General features: G+C 38.6%; 1 protein-coding gene across 2 annotated transcripts in view; it reads right to left on the bottom strand.

Annotated features, from left to right (window-relative positions):
* Window positions 1–2,908: 2,908 nt before the first annotated feature.
* The window catches only part of dennd2c (DENN/MADD domain containing 2C), a 41,339-nt gene continuing 21,891 nt past the window's right edge, over window positions 2,909–22,356 (bottom strand). Inside the window, exons 9-19 of one of the 2 annotated variants that reach the window (XM_041799027.1) lie at window positions 21,948–22,057; window positions 20,416–20,485; window positions 15,770–15,847; window positions 15,215–15,355; window positions 12,957–13,105; window positions 10,191–10,368; window positions 9,979–10,020; window positions 6,807–6,915; window positions 6,195–6,437; window positions 4,045–4,131; window positions 2,909–3,966 (exon numbers count right to left, since the gene is read on the bottom strand). In XM_041799027.1, the coding sequence (XP_041654961.1) occupies window positions 3,935–3,966; window positions 4,045–4,131; window positions 6,195–6,437; window positions 6,807–6,915; window positions 9,979–10,020; window positions 10,191–10,368; window positions 12,957–13,105; window positions 15,215–15,355; window positions 15,770–15,847; window positions 20,416–20,485; window positions 21,948–22,057 (1,239 nt within the window). In that variant the 3' untranslated portion in view covers window positions 2,909–3,934. The remainder of the gene's footprint in view (window positions 3,967–4,044; window positions 4,132–6,194; window positions 6,438–6,806; window positions 6,916–9,978; window positions 10,021–10,190; window positions 10,369–12,956; window positions 13,106–15,214; window positions 15,356–15,769; window positions 15,848–20,415; window positions 20,486–21,947; window positions 22,058–22,356) is intronic. The other variant, XM_041799026.1, reaches the window with a different exon arrangement.

Here is a 22,356-nt window from a genome sequence, read left to right as displayed (position 1 = left end):
AACAGTGATAAAACAGGGGAAATTGTGCTTTTTCAGGGGACGTTTTTGACCACGGATTACAACAGAAGTATGAAATCTGAGCCTGATTAATGTCATTAACAATGCCTTTTGGTTAGACAGTGTTTAAACGTTTTAATTTGACTTTAATCTGTCTTTAAACCAGGAGCCAGGCTCTGTAGGGAGAAAAAACTCACATGGGCAGTAAATAAGACTATTTTCCTCCTTTTAAAGTGATACTTTAACAAACATTCAACAAGGGTAAAATATATTTATAAACTAGGCATAATAACAGATAATCACAAAACTTCCAAAGTCTAAAATGAATAAAGAAAATTAAAAAGTTGAAGGCGACTATTTTAACACTGACGGTTCGTTTCTTAGTGGAATCATGTGGAGACAGCGCCCCCATGTGGCCACAGTTCCTTCTAACGTCACTAGTCTGTTGTTTCTGATGCTGAAGTTGAAAGCTTCCTCTCATTGTAATTGTACTCTTACGGACGGTGCCTGTTAGCTTAAAAATCTCCATATTTATCTTTTGGACTGTAAGGGTCAAAGGGTTCGTTCGCTGCTGGGAAATAAAATGAGGAAGTTTGATATTAATACAGCCAGAGAGGAAGTTGTGCCTGAGAAACTTAGCCCAGGGTCCAAGACTTCCCTGTCAGTAAAAACCTGTTCGACAGGAAGTTCTCATCCCTCCCTCTCTGGGTGTGACTCTGCATCAGTACAGCTGTCCTCCTGAAGGATTAACTCCTCTGTTTGAGCCTAAAACCCCCCTGTATTCACGTTTTTGACGTTATTTTAAAGCTTTAGATTCACGTGAGGTTTGTTTTTGTGGTTTCAGATGTCAGGGAGTAAACGGAGTGAGAGGTCAGAGAGAAGTGTAAACACAACAAAACTGAACAAAGTTTGTACTGGTCTGTACTTGTAACGTTTTAGATTTTGTGCATTTTATTTTAATTGTAGAAAAAGAAAATGCATGTTAACTTTTTGTACTAACACACTACAAACTATCTTAAAGCATTAGCTACGCCTTATTCATAAACTACATGGCATTAGAAATTAATTTATAAAGTGGCTAAACAGGCTTTATGAAACATTTTGAAGTACACTACATGGACAAAAGTATTTGGCCAAACTTGTTAATTATTGAAACCATGTGTGTCAATCAGACCTGTTATCACAGGTGTATGAAATCGAGCACCCAGCCATGCAGTCTCCATTTGTGATGTATTCTGTAATGGATGCCGCCTTTGCAATAAGACTGTTTGTGAAATTTCATCTCTGCTGGATATTCTACAGTCAGCTGTAAGTGATAGTATTAGAAAGTGGAAGCATTTAGGAACAACAGCAACTCAGCCACAAAGCAGGAGACCATGCAAAACCACAGAGTGGGGTTAATGATTGCTAAGGTGCGTTAAAGTCGCCAATGCTCTGCTCAAGAGTTGTAGACTTCCTCTTGCATTAATTTAAGCACAAAACCATGCAGCAGGACTTTATTGTAATCGATTTCGTGGCCGAGCATCTGCATGTAATCCTCACATCCACAAGTCCATTGCCAAGTGTCACATGGAGGGGTGCACACCAATACTAGACTGTGGAGCAGTGGAAGTGTGTTCTGTGGAGTCATGAATCTGTTTGGCATTCAGATGGGCGAATCTGAGTTTGGCAGATGCGAGAACGTTACCTGCCTGACTGCATTGTGCCAACTGTGAAGTTTGGTGAAGGAGGGATAATGGTCTGGGGCTGTTCCTGTTTCAGCCACTTCCTAGTGCTAAGATGTTTTAGATGCCACCAGTAATAATCCTATCAAAATATAGGGTTGTTCCAATTCCAGTACCATTATGGGAAATGTATACAATTCACAAAACTGCTTAAAATGCAGGTACTGGTATCAGCAAGTACATGAGGTTATACAATGATCCGATACCGTTTGGTTTAGCTGTATGTTTTGCTTTGTTTGGCTAAATGTTGGCGCTATCAGTTCTTCTTTGATGCATGCGAAAAAACACTGCATGTACAAGCTACCGTTTTTAGAGCAGCAAAGAATTGAGGCTGTGTGACAGATTTTCTCTTAATATGATTGTTCAAACGCCTTCCAGACCAACACTGTTGTACACGACCAGGAGTGACGCAATTAATTAAAAGTTAAATAAATTTTAAACCATAAATTGTTGCCTCTTGTTTTTCCTATTGAAGCTAGCCATTGTGCCTTTCCATTAACGCTGTTGTTGTATTTGAATCCCTTGCAGCATTTTCAGCTGAACTTATGTGACTTTTTGGGGACTTCAGTGATCAAATCCACACCAGTCAAATCAATCAAATTATGATCATTTATTACCGCTAGCTCGAACGCTAAAGGCCATATTGTTAATCCTTTGTGAGGGTCTGTCAGCCAATGGCACGTCATGCAACCTGAAAAGAGCATAATGGAGAGAGAGATAGAGAGCCTGTGATGCAGTCCCCTGTATTATTATTTTAATATTTAGCTGTAAAACTCAATAATCAGTAGAAAAACAACTTTAGGGTCACAGAGATGCTGTACATTATGTTGAGCCATGTTCTGAGTCAAATATAGGTCTAAAATAATTTGCTAGTCTGCACAGTCAGTCCAGAAAGTTCACGCCGGTATCAGATCGGTACTCGGGATCTACTGATACCCAACACCTTGGTATCAGAACATCCCTATCAAGATGTACATATATCCCTCTTGTACCTAAGTTCTTCAGGATCTTTCGGGATGAACAACTTTAAAATGAAGTAAAACTTTTGCTAAGAAGGTATTCTCCAATATAATTTATAATATAAATCTGTAACTAAAATTGGATCACAGCAGGACAACTTAAAAATAAAGAAGTCATTTGCCTCTTTGTTTCCACAAAATCTCCACATTATATTTAACATGAACTGGATTTCTTTTGCACAGAAGTACAGAAATAGCACATCCCATTTTTCCAAGAAATTTCTCTCCATGATGGCAAGCTGCTTATGTTCCAGTAGTGGTTGGAAATTTCTTCCCATTGTTGCTGTGAAACTGTCCTGATGACCTCTGTTTCCCGTCTTAATTTAACAATTCGTGTACTTTCTTTAAGCGACTCAAGGTATGGAGCTGTGTTTAAGCAATTTGAGTTTAAATAACTTAATTGACTCATTAAATTCTGCTCCCAGGAACCAATTTATTTATAAAGTAGCACATGTATGACACATCATGCTTTAGTACAAAAATACTCCAAATACTGTACACTGGTTCTCAACTGTGCAAAACATAAAATCATATTTACAACTCCAGTTAACAAAAAAGTCACTGACAGAAGAGATTACTTAATTTTCTCAAAATGTAAATTTTCTTTTACACTTAACCCAGAGTTTAACACTCTGGATAGGTTTAAGAAAATAGTAAACAATGTATTTTTACAGATTGTGCAGGGGAATGCAACATAAAGTGGAATTTACATTAAAATGTAAAGAATCAACATGCATCAGGTTGGATCCATGCACATTATTTATAAAAATATTTACAAGTTTGAAATGTGGAAAGGTTGCATTTTCACTAAAATGCACATATTGTTTAGTAAATCTAAACCTAAAGTCATGTACAGTATGTAAACATGTTAATACACAATGAGAAGAATGTCCATCCACACGTTGATCAGGCTGAGGTTCATGAATGTCTTTACTTTTGCAGATTCGTTCTTGAGGCTTCGTTAAACAATGATGGAAAATCTTTTCCAGTTCTGCTCCATTAAGAAGTGCACTGCTTTCAAACTTGCAAACACAACTATGAGATGACCACAGTCCTCTAAGATCCAAACTCATCCTGGTCTGCTCACATCAGGATGCAGGAATCTTACTCACATTCACTCCTTCAGATCCTCCAGCAGCAGCAGGTGTTCTGTTTTTAATCACAAAGTATTTCCTTTTAGAGCTGCAGGGATTTTCACTTAATTTGTAGGAGCTTCATCTTGTTTCCTAAAAAAGGACAGAATCATTAGCCGCTGAAAATGAACCCCTATAAGAATGAACACTTGATGATCCGGCATCACTCACCCAGTCCTTTAAGAAACTTGTTCACTCCACTCGGCTCTGGCTCAGGGTCTGCATCCAGATACTCGGCCACTCTGAACTCAAACAGACCTGAGAGGAAGATGAAAATATGAAGCCATCGGGAGGGAATTAATACTAGATTAGATATCAACCAAAGTTTACATTCATCAAAGATTATTCCTCTGAGATCTCCATGCACAGAGAAACATTATTTTCACCCTGCTGCTCAAATGCTCAGTTTTTCCTATAAGTGTGTGGCACATTTAATCAAGCCCTGACATGATGATTTAAAAAACTTATCTGGTTTTTGCTGCCATTGGTGTACAAAACCAAATCCAAAAAAGCTGGGACGCTGAATAAAATGCAAATAAAAACAGATGATGTGCTCATAAAGAACATAATCACTCTGTATCAGATGTTGAACCTGAGACATTTTACCATTTCATGAAAAATATCAGCTTATTTTGAATTTGCTTGCAGCAGCACAACTCAAAAAGTAGAGACAGGGCAAAAAAAGCCTGGAAAAGTAAGTGGTACTAATGACAAACAGCTGGAGGAGCATTTTGAGATGAACTGGGCCAATTGGCAACAGATCGGTAACATGACTGGGTATAAAAGGAGCATTTAATAGAGGCAGAGTCTCTCAGCAGTAAAGATGAGCAAAGGTTCACCAATCTGTGAAAAACTGTGTCTAAAAATTGTGAAACAATTTCAGCAAACTGTCCCTTAACATAAAGTTGTGAAGCCTGAATATCTCATCATCTACAGTCCATAATATCACAAGATTCAGAGAAATCTGGAGAAATGTCTGTGTGTAAGGGACAAGACTAAAGGTTAATACTGGATGCTCATGATCTGCAGGCCCTAGGGCAGCACTGCATTCAAAACAGGCGTAATACTGTACTGGAAATCACTGAATGGGCTCAGGAATACTTCTACAAATTATAGACAATAATACAGTTCACTGTCCCATCCACAAATGCAAGTGAAAGCTGTATCATGCAAAGAAGAAGCCATATGTGAACATAATCCAGAAACACTGCCATCTTCTCTGGGCCAAAGCTGGTCTAAATCAACTAAGGCAACATGGAAAACTGTTCTGTGGTCAAAGGAATCAAAATTTGAAATTCTTTTAGGAAACTTCAGACGGCCTGTCCTGCAGAGTAAAGGAGGGAGCATCCAGCTTGTTCTCAGCACACAGTTCAAAAGCCTGCCTCTCTGAAGGTCACAGGCATTAGTGCCAATGGCATGAGAAACTCACACATCTGGAAAGGAACTATCAATGCTGAAAGGTAGATAAAGGTTTAAGAGCAACATATGGTCCCATTCAGACAACGTCTCTTTCAGGGAAGGCCTTGCATATTTCAGCAAGACAATGCCAAACCATATACCGCATCCATCACAACAGCATGGCTTCACAGTAGAAGAGTCCAGGTGCTGAAATGGCCTGCTTACAATCCAGACTTTTCACCAGTAGTGCACTTGGTGCATCATAAAACAAAAATATCTGGCAAGAAGACAGCTAGAATCCTACATCAGACAAGAATGGGACAGCCTTCCTCTCCCAAAACTCCTGAAACTGGTTTCCTAACTTCCCAGATATTTACAGACTGCTGTTAAAAGAAGAGGGGATGCTACAAAATGGCAAACATGGGCCTGTACCTACTTTTTTGAGATGCATTTCAGCAATCAAAACCAAAATTAGTTAATTTTTTCTTGAAATATTAAAATGTCTGTTTTTACATCTGATATGGTTTTTATGTTCTACTGTTAAAAAACAGTATAAAAAAATGATGAAAAAAACGGTTTATGAGATTTGAAAATCTTTGGATTGTTCATATTTACATTCAACAGCGCCCCAACTTTTTTTGGAATAGGGGTTGTAGATAGTTGAGTTGTGGGCCAACAGGGACCATGTGGTATCCTAGAAAGTATCAGTACTGTTATAACCTGGATAGTTTGTATTAACAGGACCAGGGTCTGTTCAAGGTGGAAATGATGCTTTGGTTGCACTGGCGGCTTAAATCCGTACAGACAAGGTTCCAGCAGGGGTTTCCTCAATTAGCATTTACAGTATTTCAAATTTAACAGATTAACAGGTAAAACTGTGTGACTTCTCATTACGATGGGCATTTCTCCATCCACACACTCACCTCTTCCTCCTCCCTTGCGAAGCTCTTTGTCCTGAATGAATCCTGCAAACATCTGAGTTTCCATGAAGAGCTGCAGGAACTGACGAACTCCCCGGGATGGGTGAGATTTGCGGAAGCTGTCACGCTGCAGCTCCCTGCTCCCGTTTGAAGACTCGACCATGTGGAGAGGATAGTGACCCACCAGCTCCACAAAGAACCGCACGAAACCCTCCGACACCAGAGAGCTCAAGTCAGCCTGCTGACCTGGATGGGCCAAAGTGTGACAGGAAATTGAAGGATTACTGAAATTACTGAGACATGATAAATACTTTAACTTACATAACATATTGGCTAAATATCTAATATCAAAATATCTTGTAGTGGTGTATAAACTGCAGGTTATTAGAAAAGGTGGCATCATAAATGCTTTTCTAAAGAAGAGCGCTTTATGCTGCTGTTAATGAAACACAAAGCCCCCAAATACTCTTCATAGTACACCAGAAAAAGAAGGAAATATTTCATCGACACACTCCTCAGACAGTGAAGGCTGCAAAATCACTGTCTAAAGATGCTGAACTATCTGACTGGCATAAAGCATTTCTTTTTGGCTAATTGGACGTCAGTTATACAAACCTCCACTTCTGTCTCCATCCTCTTGTCTTAAGATTTCTTCTCTCTCCTCCAGGATCTGCTGCAGCGCTGCCTGTAGTTTACTGGGCAGGATGCAGTCTTCATCACCAAGCTGTCACAGGAAAAAGGAAGTCACATGAGACACTAATTACCCATCATTGTCTATATACTAGAGCTGGTGAACTGTGTGTTTTTAACTCAGGTGCTATTTTTCAACACATTATTTCAGGGTCTCAGGACTTTCTGGATTCATAGCTAAGAATGAACTTTATTTACATGTCATGCACACGACCTGTCTAATCCTGGTGCGTTTATAAAACACCACCGTTATCATTGCAGAGTTCCAAAAAATTCATTATATTACAAGGCATTACAAAGTTGCATGACCAAATTGAAGCCGAGAATTAAATGGCATATTCTCCCTTTTCTCTTTGGCTCCGCAAATAAAACGAGGCATCAAGGTCCCTTTTCTAAAACACAACTCAAGTTTTTTCATACTTTTCAAATGAGACAGATATCAACAATTGAACACATCTTCCTAAAAGGACAGTATACCATCATAAATGAGAGTAAAACACAAAATAAATCTCCTTCTGTTTTCCCAAACTCACACTATAAATGAACTCTGCCTTCCTCATAGGATTCTACACTGCAACCTTTTTTATCATCAACCACTGTAACCAAATGGCAGACAAGAAGAAAATGCTGCCACTGGTGCTCGATGCAAACCGAAACTGCCAAGGCTTCTTGTTTCCATGATGAATCTACAATAAAAGCCTGTCTGATACCACATCAGTAATCAAAGAAATGGCCAGTGCATGTACGCTCTGCATCCTCTGCATGTTAAATAAAGTGAGAGAGCAAACCCACTAATAGCAGCACTTCATCCTAATGCTTGTATACACAATTTCCACATACACAGGTTATGAGCAGTGCTGATGTGCAACTGATTATTTGCCTTCAGCGACTACACATGTAGTGTACAAGGTGTTTTGTAAGTCACAGGAAGCTCTAGATGAAGAGTCTGTCAATACTGTTGGAAATAGCTGATGACATGTAAGGTACTAGAGGTTCCTGAACTTTTCAGCCCCTGATCACCCCCAAAAAGCATCAGAGATCAGGGCTTTGTATAATATTGTGTGTAAAGCACACAATATTACACAAAGCATCATGTACAAAACTTGCATTTTAGGTAGTTTTTACAACTTTTACTTGCATTTAAGCACAAATATCACTTAATAACGGCATTGTGATTTTAATTTGAACTAATTTGAACTAATTTTAACAATATTTTTAAAATAATATATACAATTTATGAATTTGTATCATGAAATTTCTCTTTGTTTTATAGGAAGCATCCCGTGACACCCCCCCCCCCCCCGTCTTGCGACCCTCCTGGGGGTCCTGCCCCCCACTTTGGAAACCACTGAGGTACACAACTGAAAGCCAACAGTTTGTCAAGTTAATGCAGGAACAGGTCACCCCACTAAAATCAGTTAACATCCTTAAAGATACAAACAATAGAGTCCCTTTATAACAGCTTTCTACTTTTAACTATGCGTTAATTAGTTGTGGCTCATTATTTCTGTACATTTTAGACTAATTTCAACAAGAAAAGAGCCATTTTAGATTTAAAATGTTTCTTTGCTACTGAAACATAAATCTAATCTTATTGAGGGAAAATCCCCCTTTATACATTTCTCATGCGGCCGTTATGTTTTTGACAAACGTTTTAAATTCTGAAACTCTTCATTTAAGAGTTTAAAACAAAAAAAAATTCTCATGGGTCATCTCTCGCCCTTTTCTGACTGGCTCCAAGTTTTGCTGCATGCACACATGTCCGTTGGGCATGCACCGTCTCTCTGCTGTCCCAGCCCTGTCCTTCCTCATAAGTTTTAATTCAATAAATCTTCCTACAAGACTTGATTTATTGTAAAGCTAAACTAATAAAAAAAATCTGAATTTAAAAAAATCTGTTTGTCCAAGGAGTTTGTCCAAAGAGATGCTAATCCAGGCTTTTACTTTGAAAAAAAAGAAAACAAACAAAACCAGAAGCACACTTGTACTGTGCACAAACCATGTACAGGGCTTTTACTGAGAACATCTTTTTTTAGACAGGCTTCAGGCCTTCATCTGGTCCATCAAGAAATAGCAAACCTATTCTAACAATGTGAATAGACATATCTGCTTAACAAGGCAATTATGGTTCTGTTTATCCTTTTCCTGTCCATTATGGCTAGCAGACGTGCAAAGCGTGCAGAAAAATAGACAAGCCCACTACTCTAAAGACTCTCTAGAGAACAGTCTCTAGAGTCGTAAGACGTGCACATCAGATGTGTGATAAAAAATCAAGCCATGTTGCATCTCATGTACCCAGTCTGAAACAAGCTTTAGATTTACCCACTCATTTTTAAAATCAAATCTTACGTGAGCTTCATGCATAAAGTGGATGATTTTTTTTGTTGATTATTAGCTATGTTTCCTTTAACATAATTGAATTTCACATAGAATTGTTGCTGAAATATTCCTCAGATTGCAAATTAAAATTAGCAATTTAAAGGTGAGTTCTAAAAATTTCCTGAGGCAGAACCCCAGGCACCCTCATATTACTTGTGCCTCACTGTGTATGATAAACTGGGATGGGGCGAGCTTTTAGTCCCCCTATCTGGCTCCTTCTTCCCTTAGGCTGAGTAATCAGTATTTCTGCAGAAAGCACTGAATTAAATGCTATAACTGAACTTTGACCGAAGAGAGTGCATTGCACATTACAGTCCTTCTAGCATCTACAGCTAGAGAAGTTCCCTTGAGCAAGCCTACGCCTAGTCACTTAGACCCCTAAATATGTGAGAAATAGTGAATTCTGGAGTTGATACTTAGGGAAAGAGGTTGACAATTGTAATTCAACAGTAACAGATATCAAATAGAAACCCAGGAAAAAAACAAACCCAGTTTGTTAACTGCACCTCTAAATCAGCAGTAAACCTGCTTTTATATTTGCATAATGACATTATCCAGTGTGATCTGATAACTGCTTTGCCCCTGGGTGTTACATAAATTTCTCTCTGTCGCCTTCAAAACATTCTGAATGCAAACAAGGGACAAGTGTGGGCAAAGCCATCCTCCCCAGTAGGACCACACCTATCATTCCCCACTGCACATTGCTGTGTGTACACACCTGAATGACAAACTTGTCTGCACACAGATCCACTATGAGCACCTGGAGAGACACAGAGAGGAAAGAATGACAGTTTCTCAGCGTACTATTTCGTAACCAGAGTTAAACAAACATGTGGTGAGTCTCTCCAGGATGTTTCTCTGTCACTGCTCTCTCTGAGTGAAAGCTTCGGTACAGGATCATTTAAAGGACAGTTATTTAAAATCACTGACCTCTTCGATGGGCAGCTCTAGCACCTCTGGTAGACACTGTGCCAGCACCCCAATGAGGAACGGGGTGGGGGAGCAGCTAATATCCAGCATGCTGGCTGGTAGTACAGGTATAAAGGTGTGCTGCCAGGTGAAGGGGTAGAGCAGCGCCAGCACTGCATGGGCACACCGAGACAACACACTGCAGGGAACAAGAGAGGAGAAACAATAAATACAAAAACACCACGCAGTTCTCACACAGATCATATGACCCAGAGACACCAATTATAACTGTCTGGAGGAATCATGGTTACAGCATTTTAAAACCATTTTAACAAACCTTCAAAGCAACCGTGCTGAATAGTTGTCAGCAAACTTTACATGTGGACTTCTGTGACGAATGCTCCAAAGACACATCTGATCTACACATGCTTTTACTTTTTCTGCTGACACTTCATGTCCCTTTCTGCCAGTTGCCACATGCTTGAAAATACCTCACCAACTTCCTTTTCATTGGTCAATTTCTTGAGTCTAATTTCTGTAAACTTTTGGGAAACTTTCTACCCAGCTCAGCGATTTCTTCAAAGCACAGCCGTCTTTTATCCATTCTCTATTATCCACTAGACTTTTATAGTGACCAGTCATTCATCATTTGTCCTCTGGGGTTGTCTTTCATGTAAACTGCTTTTAGTAGGCTCTTTTCTTAAATAATACAATGCAGACTCTGTTTTAAAAGACTTGTCATCTTCTTAAAATCCTTGGACATCTATGTCTTAATAAACTGCTGGGGAATTGTATTTTTCATCCTTTTAATCAGTTTTAGACTTTGTAGCACTAAAACATCTATATCATTCTGCTGACTCCCAATCAACCTTTTAATCCTTACCTTGGCACAGTGCTCCATGCTGCTGACTTTTCTATTATATCTGATTATCTGGAAAATAGCCTCCAAGATCTGAATAACAATCACATCAAATATCTTAAGAAACTGAGTAATAAGTAGGATTTTCCTGAGTAACAGTGTACGGACTTGTATCTAGACAGAAATTGCCCTCTGACAATAAGTTCTTCTTTTTAAAATATGTTTAGGAACAATTATGTACGTAGTCTTCTATCAAACACGGTCATTACAGCTAATTCCTGACATATTTTTATCAGCAATATTGATATTAAAGCAATTTCCAAGAGAGTTGAGGACGGATTTATGGCCAGAATTCATTGCTGTTGCTCTGCTTTGTCATTGTTTTTCTTCCTCCTCTCTCTTTTTCCAATTCCTTTTCTCTTCCATCACCTGCCACTCAGATCTTGAAAAGTTGATGTTAAAAGAACTGAGCTCTAATCAAGGGTGGACTGATAAGTTAACCTGACACGCCAGATGGATTCTTTTCACACATCCATCTGGAAAAACACTCGTAGACAACGTTTGGGAAAGGGCAGAGCCTTTGGAGTAAAACACGAAGGGTTACTGGATGAACGTTCTGTCTGTCACATCTTTACAGGCCAATCAGAGCAACAAAACAAATGACTTAGCCGCTACCCACGACTAAACTACATATAGAGCTGCATAACTCGAACCATGCTGACTGTAGACATGTCAGACTGAAAACAGAAATTTTTTTGTTCAACAATTACATTTGTTCCCCAGTGATGATAAATTGTTGATCTTGTGTTGAATAAATACAACTGACTTGACTTAAAGATTTTCTGGGGAAAAAAGGTTTATGCAGAGGGAATACTTGCAAAGCTGCAAAAGACTTGTCAAACCAACCCTTGATGAAAAAAAACAACAACAGTAAGTCAAAAATATGAGATGACATTGTAAGCCACAGTTATGGAATAAAAAAAGAAAACAATCTATCTCATAGTTCTGACTTACTGTCCCCTAATCTTAAGTTTTTATTTCATAATAATGAATAACCATGGGATGCAAAATTAAAATCAAGTTAAAAGTTTGCAAATTTTTTTCAAGTGGTGGAAATGAGCTTTGAAATTTCAGGGAAAATAATTATAACAATTTATAAACTTGAGTCAGAAGCTGTACCAGGAAGCAAAAGCATGCCAGCTGGAGGAATTTATGCTAATTTTCTCTGAGAAAGACTGATGTTGAAAAAAATAAGGTTCTCTTCATTGTTAAAATAAATGAGAAATTCTTGTGAACTTCAATTTATTTTCAGCAAACTGAAAATTTGATTTTTGAGAAAATACAAAATAAATTGTAAAGCTGCGGAGAAGAGTGCACTGGATCTGGTTCAACAATTTGTGGCTTTCGCTAGATTCGTATAAAATCCAGCATCTGCAGGGTTGTGCAGAGATGTTTATTTAACAAGAATGGAAAACAACATTTCGTTTATCCAATGCGCAGTTTTTGTCTCTCAACACCACTCCCAACGAGCAAATTCTCCTCATTCCCTCCCTCCTCACTAATGAAGATCATCCAAAATGAGCAGTTGCAAATTTCTTTGTGTTAAGGAGCCTGGGCTGGGTTACATCCTGTTATTCTTTGGTCCTGTAGAGCTCAGTGAAACACTGTACGTGATACTGGCCTGTACAAATAAACCTGCCCTGACTTGCCTTTGTAACCCTGTCATAGGTTTACACTGGAGCAAAGGTACACACTAATAAATGACACTGGATCTCAGCATGTGTGAAATGAAGAATCTTCTGTGGCTGTAACACATAAGAAGAAAGCCTTGATCTTAAAAAAGCCAATAGTAACTATAAGAGCCTCATAATAACATGTTAAAGTGATGGTAAATGTCTGTGCAGTGTCTGGTGTTACCATAGTAGTACCTGAGTTTGTCAGCGACAAAGATGACCCTCCTCTCTAGCAGAATGGAGGCGAAAACCTGCAGGAGTTTCCCGACGCTGAGACACTGCAGCAAACTGTCAAAGTCCACATGTTCCAGTCTGGAGTCCACTGGCCGACATAAAGTCAAAACCTGGCAACACACAAGAGCACATGGAGTCAGACTGTAGAGTAAATACAGTGTGATAACCTGTATTTGTTTTCAGTAGTTTTTCCACCTTGTATGTTTCCTGAATGCCAGAGAACAGACCTTAGACTTTGGTATAATACATGTAGGGCTGGGCATTATGGACCAAAAATTACAGTTTTATATTTTTCATCAAAACGCACTGTTGTACAAATCGGGCTGAAGCCCATTCCAGTGTTTCTGTCATGACTTCTTTTGTCTCATGCTTGACCATGAAAACATATCAGAGTTTGTCCAACAGATCATATTTTCTTTTCAATAATAAATTCAATCTCTGTATAAGCTGCTAGATGTGCTAATTCTCAGCATTAAATTGATATGACACAACAGTTAAACATTTGCTACTAACAGTGGTTCATTTCCATGTTATATGCCAATGGTCAGTGTTATTATTATTATTATTATATTATTGGCCAATACCAATGCTAAATCTGTGCATCCCTAATTTTTGAACCAAACTGTGATACAATACATGTAAAGAAAAACGGAGCTGTTGTCAAAGACAGGAAATGGAAACTCTAACATTAATCTAGTGTACAAATACTGCAGCAACACTTCCACATATTGCGGTTGTCAAAAATTTCTATCCTAAGACATTTTCACACTGGGCAGACTTGTTTCATAATGTGTCTGGGCATGCCTGCTCCATCCTCCTCTCTTTCCTGCTGGTCTGGTCTCACATTAGTAACACTGTCCAGCACACTTGTGTACCTATGCAGTCCGATACAGTAGGTGGCGGTATGCATAATGATCTGAAAGTGGTTTGCAAATCCACCAGTAGGAAGAAGAGACACCTATAACAGCCCCTCAGGTTGACATTTGAGTCCATCCTGCAGGTCAATATGGATGTTTTTATTGTTTTAAGATGCTAACAACAATCCTCTTCCTGGTTCCACATCTACTGTGCTGCTTATGGGATGAAATGGGCCAGTGCCACATGTATACGACTGTTGTGACTAGACAGGTAAGAAATGACCTTAACTACACTTGCTTGACAAGTACCCAGCACTAAGGCCTTGTTGGGTTTACATCTGCCATGGACCACCCAAGACGACCTTTACCTGCTCTGCAAGTGTGCTTGAGCATGGCGCTTGAGTACACTTCGATTGCATTCAACTGGTCTACGAGTTTCAAATGGAACAGGACTTTGGGGTCAAATGTACATTAGGGATGCAAGGTATTATCGGCCTGATATCTGTATCTGCAGATATTAGCTTAAAAAGGCAATTATCTTTATCATCAGGTAGGTTTGAATAGGTTTGAAGCTGGACCAACAGACCAATGCCAGTTGAGGTCTTTTCTTTGTTTATTCTCAATCTTTTGACTTTAAAGTGTATTTTAAGTACTAAAGTTTTTTTTTTTTGCTAATTTTTTACGTTAAAATGTGTACCAAGGACCAAGGTTTTAGGTCTGAAATAAATACTTAAATATCAGAATATCTGCTAAAATTAATCTGCAAATATCAGAAGATCAGCTACTGACAAAAATCCAGTATTGTGCATCCCTACTTAATACTTCAAATAAAAAAAAAGCATAATACTATAAGTATTTCTTACTGAAGAGCACTCTTCATACTGAAAAATAGCCCTGGAATTCATTTTTTACATTTCAAATCAACATGAAATATAAAAATATGAACAACACTGTACTACCCTATATCTCCTTTGGTAATATATTGCTGTATATTACCAACTCGATGTATTGTCCAGCCTTAAATACATCTTTAAAATGCTGCTTAAACAGTTTCTTGGTTGTGTCTTAAGAGCCATTTAGTTACTAAAAACAAGAAAAGTCATACTTTTGTATCATGATTTAGAATAGGAGGGGTCATTTCTTCACTTATTTGAGTCACTAAACCGAGTGACTAACCTGATTATTGCATCCTGCTTTAGTATATATAACTTTCCCAAAATGAGCCCCACTAAGCTCAAAAACCTTTCCCTATTGTTTACAAAGATAACCTCACGCTCTGAGTCACTCTGGCTCTGCAGAAAGGAGGAGGTTAGGAGGAACAAAACTACTAATTAACATTTCCTCTTTTGGTTTCAGGGTTACCTCATTCCCTGAGCCGGGGAGGAAGCTCTTCACGGTGACTGTGCGTCCAGGGGCTGGGAACGGGGCCTCCATCACGCTACGCATAAACGGATAAACCAGCGCTGGAGAAATCTCCCGCCTCCTCTCCACCTCCTCCAAAATCTGGACAGACAGAGGCAGACAAACACTGTTTGTGTCCTGGAGGAATGAATGCTGATTAAACTCTAAACAAAACAACAGTGGCAAGATGCAGCTCTGCATGTAAATATAGTTTTCCTGGCTATCACATTCACACTTTACTGTTTGTAAATTTCCTTCAGCAAACTGCAAAAGGGACAGGACACGTCTGCATGCACACCATTTCTTTTTTATAATACACACCCTGGGATTGCTCAGGATTATCTTCTACTGCAGCCTCATTCAATCAAAATACAAACAAGGAGTCTGAAAGCAGGAGCTCTGATACACTTCAAGGGGATTACCACTGAACTCTAACAACTCCTGCTCTTTTCATGCCCCTGTAAAGGCCTCTATCTGCAGACACAGGGGAGCAGATGTATTGTACACTTGCCTTACCTTGGCAAACAGGTTGAAACAGCCCAGTTTGCTGACAATGCAGTGCACCTCGGGGAGCCTCTTCCCTTTTCCACTGGGCTTAGAGACACATGAATAAAGATTAAAATGTCAAAAGCAGGCAACAGATTTATTTTTTGACAAAAACACCTAAAATACACACAAATATAAGCAGAGTGATCTGGGCCACACACTGAGGAGCCTATTTTCACTTTTGTATGTTTAAAAGTACTCAAAATAACTTTTTATAAAATGACAAAAAAGTAAAGTACAGCACTTCTGTCATTAATACTTTGTACCAATATAGTAAGAGCAAGGGCTGCACAATAATGCCAATAATTATAATTACATTCTGATTATTAAGCACAGCAGTCCGGCACTATATCATGAAAGTTTTCTACTAGTATGCAGCGCAGTCTGCGTTAGTTAAAACTGACTTCAAATCCATGCAAAACCAAACCCCTCCTCAAAGAAAAAGCTGTTGAACCGGTATTATGTTACTCATCTCAGGGTAATATGACTGAGTCTGCATGATCTTATAAATACCTTGGTTTGTTGATTGATGAGTCATTGTCTCTTAAGCCTCTATAGCTGTTTTTTCACCTTAGAAGTAAGTCTTACTTTTATTTTGCTGAAAAAGATTTGTTGCTACCACTTTTCTGACTGATTATAATGCTCTATATATGTATGCAACTCAATGTCTTATATGTTTGGATACTGTATACCAGGGGTGTTCAAACTATGGCCCAGGGGTCAAATGCGGCCCACAGTTCATTTTTGATTGGCCCGCAGCAAATTATAGAAATAAAATGAAATACAGCCCATGAAGCTTGTGCTCAACTGTATTGTACTTTTTAGTTTCAACACTAGGCAGTACTACCATGCTGATTTTGTACACAAACATTTTGACGAGAAGATATTTTGATTAATAATGTCATGATAGATTATTGCAGCAAATAGCAGCACCAACAGCATTTCAGGAGCATAGCCAGTGGTAGCCAGGGCCAAACACGGCCCCCTGAAGTCTGATTGGCTTTCCCAAATCCTTAAAATGACTATCTAATAACAAGCCATTTAGGTGTATTAAATCGCTAAGCATGTATTAACTTATAGTTGATTGGTCTTACTTACTAAAATACACTCAAGGCGAGGAATATGAAAGTGCCCCCACCATTCTTATATATTTCTGTATGTGGCCCTCAGTGGAAAAAGTTTGGACACCCCTACTGTATACCAGGGTGCCCTGAGGTTTCTGGCAAATCTTAGGTTTTTAATTCATCATTACATTCTGTATGATCGAGTTGCTTGGCCTTCACTGCCCACTCATAGACAAAATCATTGGCGTATCTTTATTTATAAGGCTATACCTAACATGCTTCATCATACCTGTGTAATATTATTCGTATGAAAAGTGCTGGACGCTAGGGATCCACTATGTTATGGATATAAGTATCTGTAGATATCAATTTAAAATTTTAACCATATTTACAACCAATACATCAGCTGTAAATATAAGCCATGTGTATTAGTAATAAAGGTCGATCAATTTCTGGGTTTTTATAATGTCTTTCTAACCTGACACCATTTTTGTCTTAAGAATGTTCTGCTAGTTTTTATGATGTTGGAGTTACATTGCTGGCTGAGTTTTTCATGGGTTCTTCTGTTGTAGGGGTTTTGTCTTTCTTGTGATGTTTTGCTGTTTGTGTTTGCTTTGTAACTGTGATTCTGCTTGTTGTCAAAGCACTTTGTAAACCTCTGTTTTTAAAGGTGCTATACAAAGAAAGTTTATTATTATCATTATTATTATTATTATTTAGTTTTTCAGGGATAATACTGATACCGATAATTAGTAGGGCATGTGATTGATCATTGATATTTGGAACTGATGTGCATTAGTTATGAAAAACAGAATTTACCTAATGTGGAAAAAAATAAAACAGCATGTTAAAATATTAAGAAAATACACAATTTAGCTTCTGCTCTGTAAAACAATCCTTAGCAACACTGAGGCAGCAAGAAACAGGGAAGTGATGCTGTACCCTTCCTGGGCGTTTACAAGAGTGTTCCCTCATCATTCCCACTCCAGTACGGACTGAATTCCTTCCGCTGTCTTGGGTAAAGCTACCTCAGTTAAGCTGGATGGTTTAAATACAGCAGCAGGCTTAAGGACTAACTCCCCTCACTGACACAGAAACAGGAACTTTATGCAGCATGACTTTATGTCACTAAAACAATACATTGTCCACATGAAAATCATCAGGTAGTGTCGCTAAAATAACTCCACATAATGAGAGAAAACTAATGTTAACTTTTTATATTCTAAATCTGTATCATACTGCTATATTTAACTTGTTTGTGCGAGTGATAATGTGGAACTTTAATCTACAGCACACCTCATACTTTAATCTACAGCACACCTCATATGACGACCAATAAAAGGTGTTACACCTGTTTAGTAAGTCAGCAACCATGCAGACTTGCTGATGGGGGGTTTAACTACCAACTTGCACTCTGACCTTAGAGGTTTTGAACGGCACTCCGTGTGGTGGACCTGCCGCACACAAACAGAGTGGAAGTGTGGAGGGGTAGTTTCGGAAAGACTGTTAGATGTGTGACATCAAGCCAGTCAGATAGTGTTGTGGGCAGGACTTTAAGTGAGTTTGTAGAGAGTGGAAGCAAAACCAGATGGGAAGTCACAGCTTCCAGTGAAGCCAAAGTAGCACACCTTTGAATTAAGTGATTTTGGCTGATTATTGAGAAAATAAAATGCCCATACTGATAATTGACTAAATACCAAATATCAGCATTAATAATTGGCCAGGCTGATAATCATTCTAGTCCTAATCAATCATTATTTGTGGACTTTTGGGATGGCCCAACAGACTTACATGGGCTGAAGTCTATTTCTTTGTGAAACCTCATTCCTTAAACTTTAAAATGTGTTTGAGGTATTGAAGTTTTAGGTTTGAACTACATCTATGTAATAATATTGAAATTGGTATCTGCAAAAATAAATTTGTAAATACCACCATATCAATAACTGCAAAAATCCAATATTGTGCATCCCTGCATAGAAACAACAAAATTCGCTCTAAGTCACAAGATTTACTTTTCCTATCTGTTCCTAAAGTGGGAAAAATTAGCTTCAGGGACACTGCAACTGGGAATCTGCTGTAGGAAAATGTGTCTGGGGGAGCTGCTCTCTTTAAAATCTATTAGAAGTAGACTGAAGGCTTTGGAAGAAGATGTATCAGGTTGTAAGTCTTTTGACTGATGACTTTCTGTGTGCTGACTCAGGGTTTGGTTGATCTATGTTTTTAGCTGCTATGATTTGTATGACTGTGTCTTTGTTAAATGAGCTACAGGACACTTTTGTAAATAAGATGCTTAAGGTTAATGAAGTTAATCCTGATTCAATCAAATAAAACCAGATTACACATTGTTTCAACATCTGCATCCTATACTATTTATGACTTACCACTCCTAACAATTTAAGTTGGTAAAAACTTGTCTTGTCTTTGTGATCATGGTAAGGCAAAAGCGCGATTGAAATTGAAAGTTATCTACCAGCAATACCAAAAACTAAAGTAAAGCTAGTTATAAAAAAGTACAAAACATTCTTTTACCGTGGCACAGATGACCAAGAGGTTAGGTCATGCCCCATGTGCAGAGGCTAGTCTAAGCATTCAAGCCTGGGTTTGAGTCCAAACTGAAGCTTCTTTCTTGCATGTCATTCCCCACTCTCTACTCTCCCTGATTTCCAACTCTATTTACTGTCCTGCTCCCTTTATGTTCGTCCTACGGTGAGGTGCTGAGGTGTGGTCAGGTACATTGTTGGTGCTACCTTGTGGCAGAAAACAGCAGATTAACTAATGAACAAAAGCCTGCTCTTCAGTCGATGGCTCAATATTCTTCTCCTATTTAAAAGGTGCATTATTCAGATAGTAAAATGAGCTAACACAGGCAGGTCCACAATACACTTTCACTCTACTTATGACACAGCAACACCCAAAACACACCTTTAATAATTACGAGACTAAATATAACCACTTTGAACCTTTAGTCAGGCCTAGATTATGTAATGTATGGCTAGAAAAAAGAGCTCTGGACACATCCTAACTGCATTTGCATCATGCATATCACAGTATTTGGAACAGACAGTTTAAATAGAAACAAAGAGTTCGAAGTCTATGTTCAAGATGGCAGCAGTGAGCTTATATAACCACAAAACAAGTCATAAACATTTCAGGTTTAGCCCTGCAGTCTTCATTTAAGATAAATAAAAGACCGCAAAGTTAAAGACTGCAAAACAACGCTACTAAATCCTGTTAACAATGATGATTAAAGAAACAACCAAATAGGAGAAGATGTTCAGATTCAGGATACAAAATGTTTCTTAAAGTGTCCAAAAAGTCATAGAAGCAGCCCTCCCTGTGAGGCAAAAGAAAGGGGAAAATTCTTGCAGCACTCTGTCATTGATTCAGAAGTGGTTTATGGTCTGTGATTCACATGTACTGATTCACATCTCCTCTGAGATGTTGTGTAAGCACATGGCGGGCTCTCGCGTCATAACACACTCAGACACACGGACACACATAAGCCACTGAGTTAGTGATTCAGGCGCAAATGTCAATACATGCAACACTCACCAGAATCTTACGGCAGTAACAAAACCAGCGGCTGCCGTCTTCTCCAGTCAGGACGAAGGAAAAAGTCTCACTGTAAACAAAACATAAACAGGCAGGAGATTAAAACCACATCAGTTTAACTTACTTTTCAATTGGCTTTAAAAAAAATACTAAAGACTCAAGATCTTATTTGCGGGGGTGCAGATGGCCTAGTGGTTTGAGGCGTAACCCATGTGCGCAGGCGGCCAGGGTTCAAGTCTGGCCTGTGGCTACTTTCCCACATGTCTCTCCCTCACCCTCTCATCCCTGTTTCTGACTCTATCCACTGTCATCCTCTACGAATAAACCCATAAAAAGCCCCAAAAATATATCTTTAAAAAAAAATGTAATGCGGCGCATACAGAAATTAAAAAGTTGGATATGGAAAACTAGGTTTATTCACTCAACTGTAGGTTTTTAACCACAATGATGCCAGTATCTTAATTGGAAAATTGAGTTGCAGCAGCAACGTTTTATGGATATTATCTGACAGCAAGACAAAAGAAAGTGCTTGTTGGCTAACATTAAGATATGTGAAAAATGAAAACAAAAGACAAACAGAAAAAAGCCCAGTATTATGATAATATCATGAAGCACAGCCTTTAAGACCAAGTTATAACCATTCACATCTAACGTGATTCAAACTTGAGATGTCCCGATTGATCAGGAACCAATCAGGATTAACATTTCTAGTCATCTGAGGATCATGCTCTGGCATCTGTAGCTGAGAGAATCACTGTGTCTGCTGTGTATTATATAGACAAATTGCCAGTCAATACGCACTAAGCCCATCAGTATTTTAACCCAAATTAAATGGAAATGCATTACCCTGGAGTATCAGCTTGAAAAAAACTCAATCAGCTCGTTTGCTGTAGTAAAGTTATCCTCCTCATCCTTTTAAGCAGCCATGGTAAACCCCCTCACACACTGTTGTAAATTCAGAGTTGACATCAGTGTTGAAACCAGCAAGATAAGAGCTGGTTAACTAAATCTTATCAATATACAACAGTGGCATCTGCTGAAAACCAGTCTTCTTCTCTAGTCTGTCTGTTTTCTGTTTTTTAATTCACTCTTTAAATCAGAGCTATTTTGTGACTTTATCTACATGTCTGGGCTACAGTTTAATAGGCCCAGGATTTTTGTCCATTAATAATTGTGTTAATAAATTCCCTTAAAGTAAGATAGGTAATCACTGAATCTTCAGATTGTGTAATTCAGTTGTCCTTCTTTACTCTAAAATAGTTGCTCCATTACTCTTTGGGAGGTTTTGTACTTCTCTGTTGAACAAGTCAGTAAAACCATGGAGTTGACTGAATAAGGATGACTTTGTGCTTCTTTTATCAGGTTACACTGCCACCTGCTGGCGGACCCAGCAGCCTACAAAGCGAAGTAGACTGACCAACCAACAAACCAGCTGATATATCAAAACATGACATATGATCAGGATTGGTACTGGGTGCAAAAAGTGATCTGGACATCCCTAACTCTAACATTACTTAAGTGTGTGATCTGACCTTGGCATGTGTGCAGAAGGCTTCCAGTCCTGTGAGTCAGGGAAGCAGAATTTAGGAATAACCTTCAGCTGGTCTTCTGCCTCTCTGGAAAGACGGGATGACTTTTCAAACTGAAAAAGAGGGTTTCAGTTACAACAGGGGTTTCCTTAATTACCTCCTTTAAGTTGTTGCTAGAAATTATCTAGAGTGAAAATCAATAAAAGCTTCTTCAGTGTTTATTTTTGCCAGAACTTTTACACAACCTTTCAATATGAGAATTTGTATGAGCATGAAAGCTGTTTGGATGGGTAAACTTGTGAAATCCCCCACCCATGTGATCAAAGTCAGCTCCATTTAATTTGTCTGATTATATTTTGTCCATCTTGTAAAGGACTCCAATTAGGTCAAAGTCAAAGCACTTTCATGTCCT

This window comes from Cheilinus undulatus, linkage group 11 (assembly GCF_018320785.1).
Source record: "Cheilinus undulatus linkage group 11, ASM1832078v1, whole genome shotgun sequence".
Lineage (NCBI taxonomy): Eukaryota > Metazoa > Chordata > Actinopteri > Labriformes > Labridae > Cheilinus > Cheilinus undulatus.
Note: the sequence above shows the minus strand (reverse complement) of the source record. Positions and strands in the feature narration are given on the sequence as shown.